The sequence below is a fragment of the Lathamus discolor genome, chromosome 2, assembly GCF_037157495.1.
Source record: "Lathamus discolor isolate bLatDis1 chromosome 2, bLatDis1.hap1, whole genome shotgun sequence".
NCBI lineage: Eukaryota > Metazoa > Chordata > Aves > Psittaciformes > Psittacidae > Lathamus > Lathamus discolor.
Window position 1 is genome coordinate 53,306,187 of NC_088885.1, and position 21,690 is coordinate 53,327,876.

Here is a 21,690-nt window from a genome sequence, read left to right on the forward strand (position 1 = left end):
AATCTCCCTTTCTCTCTTAGCTGTCCAGAATCTCAGCCCTGAAAGACTGCCGGGCAGCAGGGGTGGCATTGGCATGGATGTGCTCCATAGCTGCAACGGGTGCAGCCACATGTGAAGTGGATTTTGAAAGCTTTTCATTTTCTGATACTCTGGAACGCCAAATTCGTTTGCCTGCGGGGTGTGATCCGCCTCTTTGGCTCGGCTGATTTGCATTCGCGTATTGAAGGCTTTTTGGAGGGAGGGAGCGGAAAAACCTATGCTCTTGAGTAGTCTGGGGCCCTCCTGGGCTCGGCACAAGTTCCTGGCAGCGCTGGGGGGGGGGTGGGGGGGGGGGGTTGCGGAAAGCGCTGTAGCTTTGCCCCGCGGCACCGAGCCCGGCAGGGCCGGATCCTAGTCCCGGCGCTATCCCCGGCACCGCGGGGCAGCTGCAGCCGCCGGGCGGGCTCCGCAGAGCAGCTTGCGCAGGGTGCTGCGGCCCGGGCGCGCCGCGGCCCGAAGGAATGACCCTCCTTCGGGGCATGGCCAGAGGGAAGCGAGGAGCCGGCCCGTGAGGTGGGGAGGGAAGAGCAGGCACCGCACCGCCGCTGGGCGCTGCTGGCAAGGTGAAACCCAGCCTTTCGCTCACCCCATGCTGCGGCGGCCCGCGGGATGCGGCACAGCCTCAGTCCCCCGGCTCCGCAGGGCGGCCCGGGGTGAGAGGGAGCCGGGGCAGGCGGCCGTGCTGCGGAGCGCCCTGCACATGCGGAGGGCCGGAGCGGGGAACCGCGCTGTGCTCAGTTTGCTCTTCTTGGCAGCGCCCGGGCACTCCACCTCCTCGCCGGGCTCTCCTCGGGCCATCCGCGCTCCCTCCGCGGCCCGGCCCCCCCCCGCCGCCGGGCTGCCGGGAGCCTCCCCAGCGCCTTCCCCTTTTCGGGCTTATGTGGCGTTTGGGTGTTTTGGAGTTGTTTTTTCTGTCTTGCGGGGAGAGCGCGGCCGGGGTGGACGAGGGGAAGGAAACTTTCTCCCCCTACCCAGGATGCTCCGGATATTTTTGAAAGGGCGGAAGAGTGAGAAAGAGAGCTGCGTTTGTAAGGGCATCTCATGCTCTTGAGAAGGTCCCCCTGACACCTCACTGCTGGGATTAAAGACCGGAGCTGGAGAAACTCCTCCCCTTCCCTCTGCTTCTCCCATCCTCCCCCCTCCTGCTTTCTCCCTCATTTTCCCTCCCCCCCTTCCCCCCCCCCCCCATTTCCTAAGGCCATTAAAAAAGAAAGGATAAAAAAAAAAAAAAAAGGAAAATAAAAAAAGAAAATAAGAAGCCTGGAGTAACAGTAACTGCCACCGGTGGGACGGTGGGGAGAGGTGGAAAAGGAGCCTCCCTCTCCAGATCCATCGCCCAGCACCACGCCGGGGTGAAGGGATGGGAAGCACTGCCATGGACAAGAAGAAAGATGCGTCCAACAGCAGCAGTGGCAGGAAAAGCTCCAGCCAGAAGAAACGAATGTTGCGAGTGCACATCCCCGTAAGTGTCTTCTTGCTCTTACTCCCCTTCGGCAGCTGGCGTGCCTTGGGCGCTGGGGCATGTTTTTTCTCTGACATGTAGCGCGGAAAAAGGCAGGGAGAGGTGCTTTCTCCCCTGAGGTCTGAAGTTTGGGGGATGCTGGGCTGGCGGGTGTCGCCCCTGCAACAGGCAAGTCCTTTACATCTGGGGCGGGTTGTAACACGGGGGACTTCCCTGGTCTCTGCCCCGCGCTCAGCGCTGGCAGCTCGGCGTGCAGTGGCCGTGGCACACGGAGGGGTGCGAGTAACTGTCTGCATCACTGCTCCGCTGCCCTGGGCTGGGGTTTGGTTCCGTACGTCTCATCCAGGTCACATGCAGACTCGTAATACGGTTTAGCAAACCGTCTGTTCGCCTCCAGATGCTGGTCTCAACATCCCCAGGTTTGGCTCCGGGAACTGTCCGTGCCTGGTAGCTGAATCACTGTTTAATCTGACTCGTCCTTCTCCCAAAACTAATCCGCATCTGAATTTCCAAGGGCTGAGGAACCCAGGGCGCTCTCGGATTCAGACGCTAGCAGTCTGTTTGTTGATGAAAGAACAGGGACAATTGTATCGCCACATTGGAGCAGACTAGTGAGCCGTGCAGTCTGTTCAGGGACTGTTTTGTGTCTTCACACTAGGAAGACACGTGCAAGAAACTGTAGTATATAGATAGAGAATAACCTCAGAGCAAAAGTTATGCTCTATTCCCAGTGAGCACGAAAAAGCTGGCTGGCTGCATCTTCAGCATTTACGTGCCTTTCAAAACTTTGAGTATTGTTTTTCTTTACTATTAGGACATTCTTGTTATCTATATAACTAGTGTTTTATTCTCAGACCTGGTGTGCTTTTGCTTTCAGTGCTTCAGGCAAGAAATGGCAGAGTCCCTGTATCTTTTTCTGTGCAATCTGTTTGTTTGTTTGTTTGGGGGGTGGGTGGGTGGGTTCAATCTCATTATATAAAAGTGGGAAACAGTCCTACATGTGTCTCTGCCAGGCCGCCAGGGAGGAAAAAGATATTTCTGGTTCTCAGTTTTTCCTTTGTTTTAGGGAAGAATGAAAACTCAAAGCAAATTTATTAGGTGTCTTGAGTGTGTGGAATAAAATGGAGGAGAAATATGCGGCTCTTTTGCAGATTTCATCTGTCCCTGGAGAGGAATAGAAGCCCAGGACCCTAAGCCAAACTTCTGGAACTCTGAGAGTGCATTCAGTACTAGGGGAGAAGGGTCTGTTTCTGCTAACATGGAGTTGCCTGTGCACTTGTGGCTGGAGTTTTTAGGCAATGACCTTTCTGTGTTGCCAGTAGTACTTTACAACAGGAATGTAAAATACCAAGAAAATAAAATGTGCCCCATCGAAGCACCACTCATGTGCACTTTATTCCTCTCTGCCCTGCCTGCTGTGTTGTCTCTGCCATCTTTCCTCTGCCCTCTCACTCTGCCCCAACTGAGTCTAGCCAGGAGCTTTTGTGCAGTTTGATCTCCACCTCTGCTCCACAAAGCTGTTTTTTCTGCCTGCTGAAGAGCCTTAGGTAGTTTGGGAGATACTGCGGTTGCTGCAGGATTTTACAGGATCCGTCTGGGGCTTTTGAAATACCTTCTAACCACCAAATAACTGACCACACCAGTACTTACAGCAATTTTCCCCGTTTTACAGTTGTGAAGCTAAGGTGGAAAATGTGCCTAAGTAGCTTGTTTGCATTTAAGCATTACTGGCAGAGGAAGGCTATAGCTTTTTTCTAATTGCCTCCTTAAGCCTGTATACAGACTTTCTTCATGACCATTGCCTTAGTTCTGTCTTGGATGGAACATCATTAGTAGTGGGCCATAATTTTTCACCTTCATTAATCTCTTGGCTTCTTTGCTATGCAGTTTGTCACCTGGGTAGTGGTAGTTATTCAGATGCAAGCCTGCAAATGCCTGATGTTGCACTGAAGTCAGCATGAGTTTTATTATTCACCCAGTTGGAATCCATTCAAGTTTTCCTGATGAGAGAACACCTTCCGTGCCTCCTCTTCACCCCCAAAATATCATTCTGTCCATTCTGCATCATTCTAGCATTCCTGAAATGGACTGTTGGCCCCAGGATCTTTCAGGTTGTACTCACTTTTTTTTGGTGGTTTTCTGTAATCTCACAGAATTTAAATATGGCTCTGCTATAAGAAAGAGCATTTTTCTCATTCTCCTCATTTGGCAGTGGAATCTGCATTTGAAAAGATCCATTTAGAATGTTTTTTTTTCTCTTTCATAACGTTTTCTTGACTGTTGTTTTGAAGCATCGTTCCTATTATTTTAGTGGCGCCTGTCAGTGGAGCTGTAGTTGTCAAGGGAGCTTTCACCAGACTGTAATTTTTATTTTGTTCATCCTCTTCTTTGTGTTGCTGTGAGATCATGTTTATTGCTGAGACATGTAATTCCTGCTCATTGAGATCTTCAAATTAGGAACAAGAGAAGGACTAACAAGGTCTGAGTGGGAGGGGAGAGAGGAGTCAAGTCTGAAAGAGGAAGCAGTGGGACAGAAGGGTACTGTTGTGATGCAGACTGTCCTAAAACATACTTATTAGTCAATGCTGACTGAAAAAGAAATGACAGAAAAAGGTGAATAATGTGAAATAGGCTGCAATTAGGTTAGTGGATTGTGGAATAATAAGCATGTCTGAAAAGAAAGTTGTATGCTTTTCTTCCCTCTCCCATGTATTTTTATTTTTCGGGGTTGCTAGTGACAGGGGAAAAAATGAATCGATTTAAGAAAGCTGGGTTTGCGTCTTCAGCTCTCCAGGGCATCATTTCTCAGGTACGTCTTTCTCAAGCAAATACAAGACATCCGGAAGCACTCTATTTTCACTTTCTTTCTGTGCTCAGTCTCCTTTGGAACAAGTGGCTGGTGCCCACCCCTTGCTTCTGAGAATAGTGGTAGGCTGCTATGGTCCTGCCCGTTGGGTTGCTAACCTGCTCAGAACTTGTCATTCACTCACCAAAAGTAAAGTGGGGGCTGCTGTATTCTCTTAGCATGACATGGAAGTGTTTGCTAAATTGCTGGACTGATTGAATAACTTTTTTGGTTTGTTCATATGTTCTTTTGTTTGTAAAAACATAGCTGACTAACAGACTAATAATTTAGATGGACTGTAACGTAACTGCAGGAGCCTTTATAAAGTAGAGTTCTTACTAACCTTCATCTTTCCAGCAGCACATTCTGAAGTCTTGAAATTAGAGATGCCTAAATGGAAATTTCTGGTCCAAATATCTTTGAAAGCTGCAATGGATTTGAATAGAAACCTTTGCTCTCTAGATGCATTACATCTGTAATATGAAGACATTAGCATTATAAAATTCCATTTTAAGCCATTAGAAGTTAATGCTTGTGCATTGCTTTGAACAGTTTAAAACCCCTATTCTAAAATAGGATGCAATTGTCTGCTGAGTAGGAGCTCACAGCAGTGAGATCAGGATGTTCTTTTGCTATCTTGCAAAATTGTTCTAACGTTAACATTACCATTGTAATGCTGTGTTGCTTCAAAAAAAAAAAATAATAAAAGGAGAGATTCTGCTTTTACTTTAAATTTCATCTGGGATAATTCAGTCAGTGCCAGCCAGCAAAGTTATGTTATATTTGCCTAGCACAACTGTGGGCAGAACCTATCTCAAGAGCTTCACCATGGCAAGTGCCAAGCACCTGCGGCATCTCTCAGCAGGTGAAAATTGCAGACCCTTGGCACTTCCTTGGATTTTTCCCAAATATATCGCAAGGTGACTTGTGTTTTTTTTTCCCAAAGACCAAGGGATTTTTTTTTTTTTTTTTTCACAAAAAGGACAACAATAACATTTGCAAATGAATATGAAAACATCTTTCAGTTCAGTGAAGTGGCTGTTGCCTCTGGTGCTTCAGCCCTGACAGCAGAGTTGGTACACTAGAAGGATGCTCTTGGAGATCATGATCCTGTCTTTCCAATATAACACAAACAAACATTTCTGTGGAGTTTCTTCTATTTCTCTGTCAGCCTCTATGATTTTGAACAGACCCCTCAATGTGCAAATTTATTGTTGTTTCCAAGCCTGTTGTTATGTCAAGATGCCAGGCTGAAACATCAGATGGCTTAAATATTTCTAACCCAATAGATGACAATGATGTTCTGACAGCTAGTGTTGGCTCGGGCTCTGCCCCTCCATCTTGCTTTCCACACTTGCAAAGCCATTAATGGCTACATGTGTAATAAATCACTATGAAATGATAGTTTTTCCAGGATGCTTCTTGTCTCCTGGTAATTGCTGGGTGGGCTGATGAGAACAGCGCTTCAGTCCAGGGATCACTTTAGGAAGCTGCAGATGAGAAATAAGCTGGCTGATTCTTTCAAAAGAATCAACTTCCAATATGATCTAGAAATGAAAAGAAAGTTTGTTTTCTTGGAAGAAGGAGGTTGCGGGAGAGAGACACAGAGGAGAGAGAAATGTTTCCCTACAATTAAATCTGCAATTGTACTCCCTTTTGCTCTCATAAGGCAGACTCAGTTGTCCTGAGCCTCTGTGGCCCTGAAGTTTAAACTTGGATTTCTCCCTAAAGGGCTTATATATTAAATGGGCAAGAGGTATTTGCTCAGGAGTGTTGAGATTGCACCTTGAATCTATCTTATGGAAAAAAGAAAGGATTCTTGTTTGCAGTCACAATAGTTGTCACTGCAACTAAGGAAGCTCTTAGTCTTTTTGGTTTTAAAGCAAAACACAAACTGATCATAAGCTCACTGAAAAATACTGTTTCTCTAAAACATCACTTCTGGTAGGAGATTCTGCCCCTAAAAGGTCTCATCCAACCCCTTTTGTTTATACCTATGAGCCTGTGAGGACTATGGGCTCAAAGGAATGTGAATTACCTTGGAAGAATAAGTCATGAATGTGGAAGGAACCTTATAGAAATGTGGATGGTGAGGCTTCTGTCCTTAGAGAAGGTTACTCACAACATGCTTTTATTACTGAAACAGAAGATCCCTAGGGGGATCAGGACAAAGTGGAAAGTGTTGGTCTCCATTTGGGAGGTTCCAGTGCCTGTTCACACACCTGTGAGATTCAGCTTATTCCTAGTTTCAGCTGGGCACCATCCTGCATTCAAAGAAGCTGCTCAGATGAGACCAAAAGCACAATTTGACCCTGAAGACAAGATTCAGCCATCATTTTGTTCATGATATATGGAGAGAAATAGATAGGTGTGCCTGTGTGCTGGCTTGGCAGGGCTTATGGATGTAGAAAGGAGCCAAAGCTGTTCGTAGACCAAATTATGGACATTCATGTTGAGTGAAATACCATGTATAATCCTTATCCCTTTGAAGAAAAGTTGAATTTATATCAAAAGGCATCCCATACATAGGGAATAATGAAAGAGCAGAGTGGGCTGCAAGAGAAGTGAAGCATCGAAGACGTGAGCAGCAGACAGGAGATGTCACAGAATATGTCTGTCTGGCATAGAAATTACCCTCTGTGAGTTATGTTACCTGTGTCTGATCAACAGGCTTTAACAATTAGCCTGCTTTGAGGGCCTGATCTGGTTGCAGAGGACTCGTCTCAATTTTCTACTATAGTTTGCACTGAAGACACACTGGAGAAAGTGTTAATGCCTAACAAATAGGGAGAGTTATGCATGTCTTCAAAGACAAAAAGAAAAAGCAGCTTGAATGTGTCTTGAATGGAATATGTTGGTTTTTTTCTCCTGGAAAGGAGAACTTACATATGCACATGAATATAAGATGCCATCAATAAAGAAGAAATATTGTTGGTGGTTTGGTGGTGCAGCACTATACTGCTACTGAACTATTTCTGGTACTAGCAGTAAGTTGAAACAGTGATGTATATAACATTTTCTGCTGCAGAATGATTTTTGTGTTCATTCTTTAGGTAGTTGTAGAAACTGGAATATAATGCCTCAGTTTAGTGTTTGCTTCTGTAATACTCTTTTAAATTGCTTGCATATAGCTACATCTGAAATCTTGCAAACATGAAAGCATTATTTACATCGTAGAGAACCAAAACATAACAGTACTTCAGTGTTTGACATTGAGGATTCATAGAATGGTGTATAATGTCCTTTAAATTTTCGTGTAATTTAGCATTACAGTAAATTATATTATGTAAGCGTGACTTAGTGGGATGCATAGCAAATGCATTGCAGGATGTGTTTCATGGTTGTCATTTATGTCACACACCATAACTGTTCAGACCTTATGGGCATTATTGCAAAGGATGCCTGTGACCTTCTGCTCCAAAATGAGAACCTTTGTCATCAGCCGAAGACTTAATCTATTTTTGCAATCACAGCAATATGCCTTTTTTTTAAGCTGCTGGACAACGCGTGCATAGATCTGGAGTTTCATTATGAGGAAGTGTGAACATTATAAGCATTAACTGCCATATTATGAAGACTGTATTTATTCACAACAGGCACTGGGCAATTTTCAGCCATCTTTTTGTATCCATAATGCTGCTGGAACAATGAAAAGAAAAAACTCTGCTTCTGCAAGCTGAAGAAAGAAAAGTCAGAGTGCTGGCTTACGGCACTGCAAAACACAGGTTTTTCATAGTCAGCTGTAGACTCACTGGTGGTCTCTTAAGAATGAAGTTCGGATCTGGTTTGTGGAAGCTACATGCCTGTTGATTCCTTTAGAAGAGTTTGGAAACATGTTTTCCATGGAATTAGAGAAGTCAGTACTTGGTGAGCTAGATCATGGGTAGAATTTGAATCCAAGCATAAAGAAAACATTTCAGTGAAGACAAGGTCTCCATAGAAAAGCTGTAGTTGTAAGAATTTGATGGACTTAAACAGGTGCCATTAGCATTGCCTGTTTAGTGGAAGAAATAGATTGTTACCTGCATGCCACTTATTTTAAATGGACTATACATGGAAATTGAGAAGGAGACCTAGAATTATGCACAGAATCCTGAAGTGTATCATAATGACTGTATTTTTGCTACCTAGCCATAAGGTCTGACAAGTTTCCACAGATTCAGGACTGTTCTGTACCTTTAAATGTATGTGCATTTAATATGCTTGCTATGCCTGTGTTGTCTTGCTTTTGGTGATATGGTCTTTTAAAAGGGGTAACTGCTAACAAGTGTTTTTACAGAATCAAGGAATAGTTGAGGTTAGAAGAGACCTCTGGAGATTGTCTAGTCCAATCCTCATGCTCACCCTGCAGTCAGCTAGAGCAGGTTCCTCAGGATTGTGTCCCATCAGATTTTTAATATGTCCAAGGATGGTGACCATGCAACTTCATTGCTCTAAAGGAATGCATTTGCGCAATTGAAACCTCTTTGAGACTAAGTATTGTTAGACCCTACACAGGCACATTGAATTTAACTGCATATTTTGCTGGATCTTGTCCCAAAAACATAGTTTCTGCCTGGGGAGTGATTTGGATTTGGCTATGTAGTGTAGAGACTTACGTGAAAAGCATGCTCAGAGATAGCAGTTGAAACTGGAGGCACAACAGTCCCAACAAGGCTTGTGGAAGAACGGGACAGTAAGGAAGCGATAAAGAAAGGTGCTTAGTCAGTGTTTTCAAAATATGTATGGGAGTTTGCCAGCTTCTCAGTAGAGCATTGCATCTTCTGGAATGTGGTTTTCATCATGCATTGTCATTCCTGTTGCATAAAATAATTAGAGGGGGATTTGCTGTTACTGAGTATTAATCATGGCTTCTCTGTTGGAAATGTGATCTAAACTAAGAGGCATGAGGAAAGACAGTTCAGGGATAAGAGCAGTACATCATCACCTAGCTGCCTAAATCTCTATCTGCTGTATTGCCTGAGGTTGGGCAGAGGAGAGTTCTTGATGTAAGCTTGGCATTGCTGAATGGCTGAAGCTTGAGCTTCATGAAGAATAAACTTTTAAAGTATCATCATGCCATATTGAAACACTAAAACATCTTATAGGATGTTCTCTCCATCTGTGATTTTTTGAGCTAGATGTCTATGCATGCATAAGGATACATATGTTAGTAAAGATAAACTCTCCGAAGAATTTAAAGCCTTGGTAGGTATTATAGACTGGAGACATGTGAGAGGGAATGATTTTGTCCCTGCAGCACTAATATTCAAGTAGATGGTTGGAGTTCAAGCAACCTGTCCCATGTTGTACAGGAGTGTGACAATTGGACACACAAAGTCTCAAGAGCTACTTCACATAACCCTTAGCCCAACTTTCTTCGTATGGTATTTGTCCCATAAGAATCCATGTACTAGCTCAACATAAGTCAGCAGTGATGGCAAGTATTTTCCTTTTTGAATATATGTGTGAAGTAAAAGCATCCCAGTCTAATGTCTACGGACAGTTGTGCTGTTTCATAAAATAACACTGTTAGGACTCTTCTGGCTGTCTGGTCAGGAGGACCAGAGGATATTACATAAATTAGAGGAGACTACATTAACTTCCAGCATCATAAGTGTTGCTTCAATGAGTGTACCTAATTATCACACCCTCCGTGTGGTTCATGCAGTTGTTGAAATTTGTGAAACATTAGCTGTTCTTTTTTCTGAAGAGCTGGTGGCACATCAGTTGTAAAGGTCTTGAAATAAGGCATCTGCAGCTATCCAGCATATAGTTATTTATAAATTCAAGCAGAGGGGTTTGGGACATTCAAAACAGCACTTTACCAGCCATGTTCAACCTACAGCACCCTCTGAAGAGTTTGCAGGCATCCTGTCTCCATTCCTGCACTATGCTGACTTGTCCTTTCAGTTGCTGGAGCTGGGCATTCCCCAGTACTGCTGTCAGCTAATGTATGAGAGAAAATAACAGCATGATCTCAACATTGTTCTTCTTGGATAGTCCTTCCACTAATGGACTCATTAGTGGATCAACTCTGCATTTTTATGGGAAAATGGAGAGCTTCTGCTGTCTGAAAAGTTGAGCCAACATTTATTCATAAACATAAGATTTATAGCCTGAAATGAATGGAAGGTAGATGTTATTCAGCTGTTCGCGTTGCCCTTTTATTTAGCTAGTTGATGTTAAAGGTAAATACTAATTAAATAGACTTCTTTTAGTTGGATGATGATTAATTATACATTTTCCTTATATTTTTTATGCTTTTGAGAATGACTGTATGTGCTCTAAGCTATGCAGAGGCAGGAGGGTACATGCCAGCATTTTTCTTTATAAAGTAATACCAGTAATTCAAAAACTTCAATTACTTCAATTCTTTTTTCTGTATGGTGCACTTGGAATTCTGGCTCCTTTCACTGTGGCAGACCTGTGGAGGCATTATCAGCTGTCATGCAAAAGTTGCTGTTAAATGAACTCCTCTGCTTCTCAGCTTTAAAATACTGAAGTCATTGGAAGAGGAAACATGCCTTACTTAACTGCGCATAGTGGTGGGCTAGTCTCTATTACTTGGTAAGACAAAAATGTTTTTATCCAGTATTCATCAGCTGTCTTGGTGGACCTCAACCAATAGTTACTAAAGCAAAGCAAGCTGCTGTTCAGCATTTGGCTTTATTAACAGACTGTGCAGCCATCTTCCTATCCAACCACAGTGCTGAATAAAACATGTTGCCTTACAATGCCTGCTTAGTTAGCTGATGTGTTTCATTTTCATGGTGTACATTGTGAGATAAAACGAGTGAGTGGTAACTTGGTAAGCTCTAGTAACTCATTCACTTTTGATGTCTATCTGCCTATAATCTGAGATCTAAAAATCTGAGAACAACAAATGACTAAATTTTACTTGAAATGCCATTCACAAGATTAATCCTTGAGGAAAAAAAAAAAGAAAGAAAAAGTGCTAAGAAGCCTGGTAGTTCAGAGAGATGGGATTGCCCAAAGAATTTAGGCGCATTAGGTCCCTTTGCAGTATTTGAAGATCCTACTACTCCGCTTGCATCAGGATGTCCTTAAATACATTTGCAAATTAAGCTTTACATCTTTCAACCTTTCAAGATGCCATTCTTTCTTCTCTGCTATTTATACCTGCATTAAAAAACAGAAACTGATTTTCCTACTTTTCTATTCCAAATAACATTCCCTTGTACCTGATAGCTAAAATGGAAAAAAAAAACCCAACCCAAAAACCACAAAACCCAAATCAAAGCAAAACCCTCAAGTCAGAAGCTTGATTTTTTATAGACTTTTATGGAAAGTAATACTAGGAAGTAATTTGGGAAGAGATAAATAGCAGCTGTTCTCCTGATGATAAAGACTGAAACCAATGCTATGTGTGTGCAACCTTAGAATCATAGAATAAGAGCTTGGAAAGGACATTGAGGATCATCTGGTCCAATCCTTAAGTACTCGGAGTTCTGTCTCCTTTTACTGTGGCAGACCTGTAGAGGCATCATCAGCTGGCATGCAAAAATTGCTGTTAAATGAACTCTTCCAATTTTCAGATGTAAAACAGTGAAGTCAGTAAAAGAGGTAACCATGTTTGACTGAGAGTGACCAAGTATTCATAGGAAGAAGACTTCAGAAAGTAATTCCTTTTCTGTTCCCTTCAGATTTTTACTGTAACTTGAGGGAAAAGCTGGAATAATTTAAAAATTGAGAGAAATTTTTATTTATGTATTTTTTACCTCTGTAAACTTAGTCTTTCGTAGTCTTGTGAACTACTGTAGCCATTCAATGTGTTTAGACTCACTGTGGATAGTTATTTCAAATATACTTTCAAATAGAAATGTTTTAAAAGGAAAAATATATTCCACTGCCATAATCTGCATATACTTTTTGTCAGCATGTTTGTGAGCAGAGGTATTTGGATTTAAAGGTATTTGGAGCTCTTCAAAGTTCTGAGTCAGTATCAGTATTGCTTTGAGGGCTGCTGCTGGTTGAGGTCACTGGAGAGAGATGGGAGAACACAGGGGAGCTCCTCAGGTTGTGAGAAGCTCATGGGATCACCAACTTAGTCTTTGAAATTTCTCTATACATATCAGCTGTAAAACAAGCTTCTAGCCTTAACTGTGTTTGGGTTGAAGTAACTGAAGAAAAGGCACCCATGTAAAAGCGAACGCTGGTCTTATCAATGGCAGTAATCAGTATAGGCACTTCAATGGATGTGAATTGAAACACACAGGCTTAACATCTGGGGACATATGTTTGGGCATCACCTTCTCCTGGAGGAATGGTAAAATCTAATTACTTTGGAATTTAGTAACAAAATGGGAGGAAATATTAAGCATACACTCTAAGGAAACATCCATTTTCAGAGAAGATACGTTAAAGAGCTCATTTCCAGAGAGCGGTAGGTACCTTTGGCTGTGTTTTATGGTCTTGAATATTCTGCACACTTGACTAAGTTAATTTAAAAACATGTAAGGCTGCAAGTGCAGAGCCTATGTGTGTGAAGGGGAGCTGCCCTGTGTGCAGCTGTTTACTATAAACTGAATACATTCAGCATGTGTGTACAAGTGGGTACAAGCTGGCAAATTGCTCTTGTTGCAGAGAAATGAACTGTGGTGAAAAATGCAATAGATGTTTAATTACTTCAGAAAAAAAACTCAACCCCAAACAGATTATGAATATGATTCTGCCTGATGTTAAAACATCTGGATTCAGTTTCTAGCTGTACTAAGATTATTTTCGATTTCATATCCTGTGTTTTAATGTCACAAAACAAGTAGAACAAGGAGCTGACTTTGTGTCTTGATCTTTAGGCTGTTTTCATTTCTGGTGGGGTTGGGGCTATTTTGGTTTACAAGACTAAGTAATTTAAAGTTCAATCACCTGTTAATTACCAATCACCAGCTTTCTTCTTCCTTGTCTCTCTCTGCTTCCCTGTACACGGCTACTGCTGCAAAAGGCCTCCAAGTCATGTCATGTCAAGTAATGCATGGTCTTCAGAGCTCACTGGGGGAGAGAGAAGTCTGGGAACAATGTGAACAGGCACAGCCAGACACTTCCACTAATTGTGGATGTGGACATTGGAATACAAAAGCAGAAGGAGGGAGGGGGGAATGGAAATGTGCCTTGGTGTGGAAACGACTGTGTAAAAACAAATATGCCTGGGCTTGCTCTTTGGGTATGTACATGTTGCACAGGAGAACTCCCACAACAGGAATCCTCTGCTTTAGTCTGCCCCGGCCAGATAATTTTTGGAAGGTTTCTTTTTTAATTTATTTACCTCTAGAGGATGTCTTGGCTATTTGGGGATGTGGACTTCATGAACCAAGAGTTGTAACAGGTAGTGGCAATTTACTGCTGAGCTAGCTTGAAATTACCTGTTAATTTTTGGTTCTATTTTCTTGCCTAAATATTGGGAATGGGAAATTTAAATGAATTAATTATTAATGTAACATGCCAGTAGCAGTTCAAAATGTGTTCTGCTGAGTTAAATACCTAAGTGTCTCCCATACTGTCCTCTAACCAAAAGCAGGCTGAAGTGCTTTGCAGATCAATTATCCAGAATAAATAAATGAGAATAAAATGACATAGTTAGAGGTTTTTATTCATAGTGAAAACCAGATTTTCCTTTCAAGAACTCTTGTGCTGAAATATCTACACTGCATTTTGCTTAAACTCTGAAAAAAACAGGTAAAGACTGTGACGAAGGGGTGACCATTTGGTAGGATGAGCCTGAAAATGAAGTATTTATCCTATAAGATGGGAGCTATAGGAAATTATGAGCAACTGAAAACAGAATTAATAAAGTTAGTGAGATTCATACAGTAAAATCAGATTTATACTTTGTTGCACAGTGGAACTTTAGCTACAGAGAGAAACTACCAGTCCATGCTGAGATTTGTCATCCCCTGGCAATGAAAAGACTCTTTGCATCAAGCACACAGAAAACACAAGTGATATGCAGGGCACTTGCATGTTCATCTATGCCTGAAAGATCATCATATTTACACTGAAGAGAAGATACTTCTGAAGTGAAATGCAACAGCTGCAACTAGTAATCAGCATGATGGAACACATTGGAAAACAGTCCAAATGCTTACTTTACCCATTTACTAAATGAATCGCAAATGTCTAACTGAACCTATTATTATTATTAACACAAACTATCATGGAGGCAAGAGGAAAGAGAATAGCCATCAGAAACACCAATTTGTTGGTTATATAATGGACCTATCATTAGTAACTTGATTATGCCAATGCAATCGCTTTTCCTCCAAGACAGACACTTGTTCCTACCAGGGCCAATTGATCTTGAAAAACAGTCTTGACTATGACAGGGTGTGTTTTAAATGGAAAACAATAACAGAGTTAAGGAAGATGGAAAACTATTTACTGGTAGAAATACAATTAGTGATAGCATTGCAGAAAAGTGAGAATGCAGAAAGATAGGATGGTTTACCCAAGGACTCAGATTTATACCTTTTTAGTTAAAATTATGTAAATTCAGTGTTGTGAAAGTTATCACAAGGCCAACCCTGAAGACTGTTTTGTGGCTCAGAGCACAAATCAAGTTCATGATGTAAATTTCCTCACAACAGGATTGGCCTTCCAGCAATTATCATTGAAGATATTTGCCATTGTAGTGTGGAAATCCAGCTTCCTGGCACTGGGCTGGGAACTTTGTTTCACAACCATCTCCTAAACTTCTTTGCTGACTAAGACTGATCTTGAGCACGTTGTCAAAAGATTTTAGTTTCTCAGTCTTCTTCCCAGTCTTCCAGTCTTCACATTGGATTTTTCTTTGTTATGTGTTCCTACTTTTGTAATTCTGTGATTTCTGAAAGCCAGGAAAATAATATTCCTTTAACAGTATTCTCCCAGACAAAAGCACTAGCTGCTAGCTCTAGACAGGGTTTCTAAACCTCTTCACAGTCACAAAATATAAAGACCACAAAAATCAGCCTCACAGAATTCCATATTGGGTCTTTATGGAAAGGAATTTCAGTTTTGTGTACATTCCTAAGACATGGGCAAACTTTAGCAACAAATATCAGAAATTTTGGTGACTTTGCTCAAGGGTGGGATATTTGATGCTAACAGGAGTCACACAGGGCTCCTGCTGTTTCTTGGAGGATACCCACAATTAGTATTTGAGGGGATTTAAAGAATATTGTTCTGGCTTAAATGACTTTCTCAGTGCAGAGCAGGGAGCAGCTGAAGTTGCTGGAAGATTTCCAGCTGTATGAGCTGCTCATCACTAAATATGCTGGGTGTGATTCTGGTGTTACTTGCGTTAGTGGAAATATGCTCCTTGTCGTCACTGAAGCTGCTGTTCTCTGTAGGGTTGGACCTGGAGGGACTATTTCTGCATGAGATGAAAATGTCAAGATTTCATTATCGCTCTCCACAGGTTAGAGGGGTGAGAGAAGGAACCACGTAAAGCTTGTGAGTGTATAAAGTGTAAATGACAAACTATAGTGTGCTGGTAAACAGTCATCAATGGATACTGAAAGATCAGTATTTTTATTTTCAATTTTGCAATAATTCAATTTGACAAATACCTAAGCTTCTGCTGGACATTCTGCTGAAAGCTTTCTCTCCTTGCAGACAACTTTTGTGTCACTGCTTACTACAAATCTTACTACACCGAACAAGAGTGTGCAAAATGCCTTATAAAAGAGATCTGCAATGGAGATGGGAGAGTGAAACCAGAGTAGAGTGGTAATAAACGGCTATGCTATGATTCATCCTCTCTGCTATTCTGAGTGTGATATAGCTGTGATTCTGTAGCTGTGGTTTCGTCCAGTGATCTAAACAGGGAGGCAGGTAAGAGGCTGAACTGACTGTGAGCCAGAAAACCTAAAATATCTCTGTGAGTACGGGCAAGGGGCCCAGATTGGAATTAATACATTCAACCTTTCTCTTTCACATCCGCCTTGTAAAGGCAAAATACAAAAAGACCAAACAGAATTCTGACAGACCATATTTTGTTTAAATAGAGGTCTGGTAACTATAGGAGATCAAGAGACAGTTGTAAGTCTAAGAAGTCCTGTACTTTATATGGATTTATAGCAGTCATTTGCAGAAAATATGCCTTTGTGCACAGGCTGAGGATTTGTAAATTCAAACTGTTTTATTTATGTTTGCATAACATACAAGGTTTTATATGTGTAGTACACATGTACTTGTACACTTGGTTAGAATTTTTTTGTTAGAATCGTCATGGTGATTTACCAAATGTTGGTTTCTGAGCATCATAGCAGAGCTTATCACAACCTATTTAATAGAAAAAAATCCTTCTTTTATCTGTCCCAATTTGCACACAGGCCAGTTCAGAGGAAAGCTTTTCTGAGAAGCTTCCAAAAGTTCCAAGAAAGGTTCATTTCCATATGGAAATTAATTAAATAGACCTTAAGAAATTCATATTTTCCTTTCCAGGGTACTCCATTATTCAGGCTTTTCAGCGCTGCTGTCCATGAGTCTGACTGTGTTATTTACAGAACTGTTCAGAAAAGGATCTCTGTTACCAATGGAGGGACAAGACTTACATCCGATGGCTGGAGCTGGAGTCCTTGGTCTGGCACATTGGCTGGGCTGCACACGAGGTTATAACTTTGGGGAGGGTTTTAATTAAAAGGTTCTGGCAATAGCCGTAACATTTGCTCTCTCTTGACTTTTTGCTGTTGGGAAGTTACATGAAAAGCATCTGCAACTGGTGCAGCATATTTGTATATTTTATGTATAACTTCAAAGCAGAGCGGGTACGGGTATTCATCTCAATTAAGTCTCTTCCACGTATATATATATTCATTAAGCTGACTGTAGGAATTCAGTCAAACATAAACTCAGCTATTGCTAGTAATTCATTAACAGATTCATCTAAAACTTTGTCCAAAGCTTTAGTTTCTTGAATCAGGTTGTGAATGTCTCATTTCCTCATCAGTCCAAAAACACACAGTGAATTTGGTGGTTAAAGGCAAGTCTAGCCAGACTGCAGGCGACAGTATAACCTCCTAACCACAAGCTTGCTTTATCTTGGATCCAGCTGTGCTTCTCTTTCCACGTGTAGGGCTGTAGAGGAAGAGGATATCCTTGAAGTCTGAAACATGGAAGTCTTTACCCTAACAACCTGATGGCTTTGTTCTTGATCTTGAAAGGAGCATGTAGCCCAGACCAAGCACTTGCTCCACTGACCTTCTGGCAGTTAGTTACTTGGCTGGCTACACAGTATGAGGAGTAAACTCTGGAACTGATGCAACTCTTGTCATATGAAAAGTTCTGAACTGCTTCCTCAGTTATGTTTTGCCATATATGACTGATGCATAGATAGATCTGGAACAGAGATCACTAGGTGTTTCACGGGTGCTTAGCAGCACTAGGAAAATTTATGCAAGTTACTTCATCTGGAATAGCTGATAGGGAGGGCTTTTTTGCCAAAAAATTGCAATGTGTGGAACAGAGTTTGGAGTCAACATCCATTTTCTAAAGGAAAGTGTGACATCTTGAATGGACACAAGTGGTTTACTTCCCTGTGTCTAGAAAAAACATGGTTTTGTTCACTCCATGTAAACTCATGGGCCTTTGTAGCACTTTGCCTGCCTTCACTGGCCCTGTTTGTGAACCAAGTAATATCAATGCCCTCATTACTCTGAATCCAAAATGTAAAATATCACAAATCATCAGGCTGTTAATTCTCAGCTACATGCAAGATTCTCATATTCCCTAGTCTCACCTTGTTATTCATATGCTATTCAGTCCATCCTCTGTAGCTCATAGCTCTGATCAGACAAGAGTACCCTCTAATATCAACCTTCTGTGCACTCAGGTTTTCACTTACACCTTGAGCACAAGGAGACCTGCTTTATTTAAACTTGCCAAAGAAGTGGACTCTTGGAGGACATCCAGGGTTTTATTGCTGGGGTGTTTGATCCAAGTATTTGTTTTAAAACTCTCCTCAAAAGCAAGCCTGGTGAGTCAATGTAATAACCCTAATGCACTGCCCTTCTCCACCTCCTTCCTTCTGCAAATTTCAGAATGTTTAGGAGACATGGTTAATAATACCTACGTTGCCCTGGAAGTATATTATTTTTGATTTAAAGCTTGGAAAGCAAAAATATAGTGAGTAACTTACCCAAGTCTATAGCAAGCTGGAAAGTAGAGCTCAATGGCTGCCTAGTCTCATACGTAAGCTTAAAAACCCATCGTGCTCAAAGCCAGACTGTTCTAGGTAACTCAATACTGGCAAATGTCTTGGCACACTCTACTCCTGATTCTGCACAGACTCTGTATGGAGCTTTTCATATATAAGATCAACTATAATGAGGCTCCCTTTGGCCTCAGGAGTTTACTTGTGATGAGGTCTGTTGCCATACTCCCGCGTCAATATATTTACTACCTTCGGTTGTGGATGGAGTCAGTTTGACCCAGTTGAGACAGCATCAGATAGTACCATGAGCCTATGGCTCCACATAAAACATCCCTTCTCTGCCATTCATTGTTGTTAAGGCTGATGGAAATAAGCCAGTGTTAAATAAGGGATGGGAAAGTATAGGCTTGCCTTAAACTGAGTACAGCTGTTCTTTTGTTACTCCAGTTGTATGCAAGAGCAAGCAGTGTTTTGGCATGCTCTTGGCTCCATAAAAGCACTGCTGAGGGAGCAACGGAAGTTACTCCCACTATTTTAAAAGACAGGTCACCAGACTCCCAAAGTTACAGCAGCTGATCCCTCTGGAGAGCTGGCTGTTCCCTAAACCCTGGGGAGAGCTAAGGAAGAGCATGTGCTGCAAAGGACACCCTCGCCGTGGGAACTGTGGTTTGAACCTGGAAAGCTGGTGACGGATCAGTTAAGCATTCTCCCAGTAAGGGTCTGGTTTTTCTAGATGTCATAAAAGTAGTCTTCCAGGTGACTGAGACAGGTGAAAATAGGGACCATGGTAATCAAATGCTTGAAATACCAATTCTGTATAACTCTATACTCCCTTTCCCATTCATTACAGGAAGTTTGGCAGAGGGTTTTTTTGGTTTGTTTTTTCTTTCTCTGTCTTGTTTTACTTGTAATTTCACTTCTAAAGCTTTTCCTTCCTCTTTCTGAGCTTCTGTTTTAAATTTAAAAGAAATTTCTTTCAGAAATGGTATTTGCTTGCTTGTTTTTCCAGGCTATTCAGTAGGTTACAGAGATAATTTCTACTTGTTGGTTAGTTTACACAGGTAGAATCATATTGATTCCTCTTTGGAGTTATTACACAGGTCTTCATCAAATCTCAAGGCATTTGAGACTCTTGTACAAGTAAATGATACATTTTTACGAGTCGTATCTCATGTTTGTGATGTATCTATGTATATGGGTGTGCCTTCATACACCTATATTTCCATGTGTATTTTTGCATATAATCCGTGCAACACATCTTGTGTAAGGTTTTTGAGAAGGACCAGAAGAATGGCTTTAGGGAGCAGGGGCTTCTTATGACAAGTTTAGTATCTTTTGATGCAGGTTTAGCTAAAGAATTTGGTTGGCATACTCTGAACACTAAAAGGGTCACTGTCTGACATGTAGCCACATGTTGTGTACCCATTTCTTTCCAAATTTGGAAAGCAGTTCAGAATTAACTTTTCTGAATCATCCTATATTTTTATGTTGACCTTCACATTATACATAGAATGACTCCTTTCCAGATGCCTGCAGCCATTCCTATCTTCCAGTCATTAGACATCTGAACTGTTTCTGTTCTGCAGATCTGTCAGCTATTTGGTCTCCACAATAGCAGCAGAACTTCTTGAGACAAGAAAAAAATACTAGAAATAATTATTATTCCTTTCCCTTTTTGTTCTAAAAGATGCATAAAGGAAGAAGGAGCCTTCTTTAACATGCCGTTTGTTTCCATTTCCTGTTCCTGTTGGAAAATCCTGTAGGCCACCCCATCATATCTTCCCTGTAATAAGCTTCATCAATCTGAAAAGTAGTGATGGTTCCCTCAGAATTTCACTGTTTTCCCTTCCTATTTTCCAACCTAAGGTTGTGCAGTTTCCTTTTTCTAATTGTACCCACAAAGTGTCCTTTATCTCATTTCTGCCATGCTGGTGTTTATTTACCTTATGTAACTTTGCAGAAGGATCGCATGCACTCTCAGCTGTCAACTGTGCAACTCAGAAAGCTAAGCTCTTTTAGTCACATCCCACAAAGGAGACTCCATGTTCCTGTCATTGTCAAAATAGACTTCTGCTGTACCTGTTCCCATCTGAATTAACCTTTCCTGAGTAGATGACCAGAACTGTAGATGTTATTCCAGACGAGTTTTCACAGTGCTAATATATATATGTGTATTACCATTTAATACCATATATGTATATGGTAATAACGTTCTGGAGGCTTCCTGATGTGTGCTCTGACATGCTTTGTTCATAGCAGCATTACAATGATCAGTCCTAGTTAACCCCTCAAGACAGGTACACTTCAGTTTGTCTCTATCCAGCTGTAGAATGCTCCCTTTTTAGACGAAATTATAGCCTATAAGTATATAGTTTAGGGTTTAAACTAAATTATTTAAAATAAATTGATTAAATTAACCTGATTTCTCATGCTTAACTCATTGGTGTTATCCAGTTCTTCCTGTGAGATATTCTGGTGCTTCTGCTAGGGAGTGAGCCTAGCAAATTGGTGTCATCACCAAGGTGTCTGGCTTAGTTTGCACATACTGAGGTTGTTTACCTGGGTTTCAGTAAATTGTTTTATGGAAAGAGTATTACTTCTCTTTGCACTAAGGACTTAAAATTCCTTGTTGTCCTCAATGCTACCTGGGATGCCAGGAAGGAGAGCACAACAAACTCTTCCCTACTCTCAGCTCTGATAGCTTGCACTTGAGTGGCCCAATGTGACAAAGAGAAAAAACAAGAGGATGCATAGGGTGTAACAGACAGTTTGCTGCCTACAAACTAAGTCTCAAAAGAATTCACTAAGAAACTGAGGTCTTTCCCACATCTGCCTGGCTTATGCCTAGGCCAGCATCTCACAGAGATGGAACAAGACAGGCCTGTGTTACTCCATAAGACCCTACCAGATTTCATGGCAATAATGACAGTGATAGAGCTTTTTGATGCAATGTTGTTGTGATTATTTTTTTGTTTTAATTTGACAAAGAATTTTTTTTTCTCACTTTGTCTTCTTTGTTCTTATTTTAGCTAAAACTTAGCTTGAGAAAATGCTCATCTGAGGGCAACATCTGTCAAAGTTTGTTAAACTATGGTCCACTAAAACAGAGATTATATTTCCTAAGTATTTGTGTAGCATTCGCTATAGGTTGTACAGCTTGTCAGTCTCTTGTTGCAGAATTATGAGTGAAAATATATGAGTTTCATGCAGGAA

The 21,690-nt window shown here is 41.5% G+C and overlaps 1 protein-coding gene across 3 annotated transcripts in view; it reads left to right on the forward strand.

The window, feature by feature from the left end:
- The first annotated feature begins 336 nt into the window (after positions 1-336).
- The window catches only part of PRKAG2 (protein kinase AMP-activated non-catalytic subunit gamma 2), a 223,743-nt gene continuing 202,389 nt past the window's right edge, over positions 337-21,690 (forward strand). For 2 of the 3 annotated variants that reach the window (XR_010609971.1, XR_010609970.1), the window contains exon 1: positions 337-1,501. Coding sequence is in view for 1 of the 3 variants with exons in the window: in XM_065666839.1 (XP_065522911.1) it covers positions 1,400-1,501 (102 nt within the window). In the remaining 2 variants the exon portion in view is untranslated. The remainder of the gene's footprint in view (positions 1,502-21,690) is intronic. The other variant, XM_065666839.1, reaches the window with a different exon arrangement.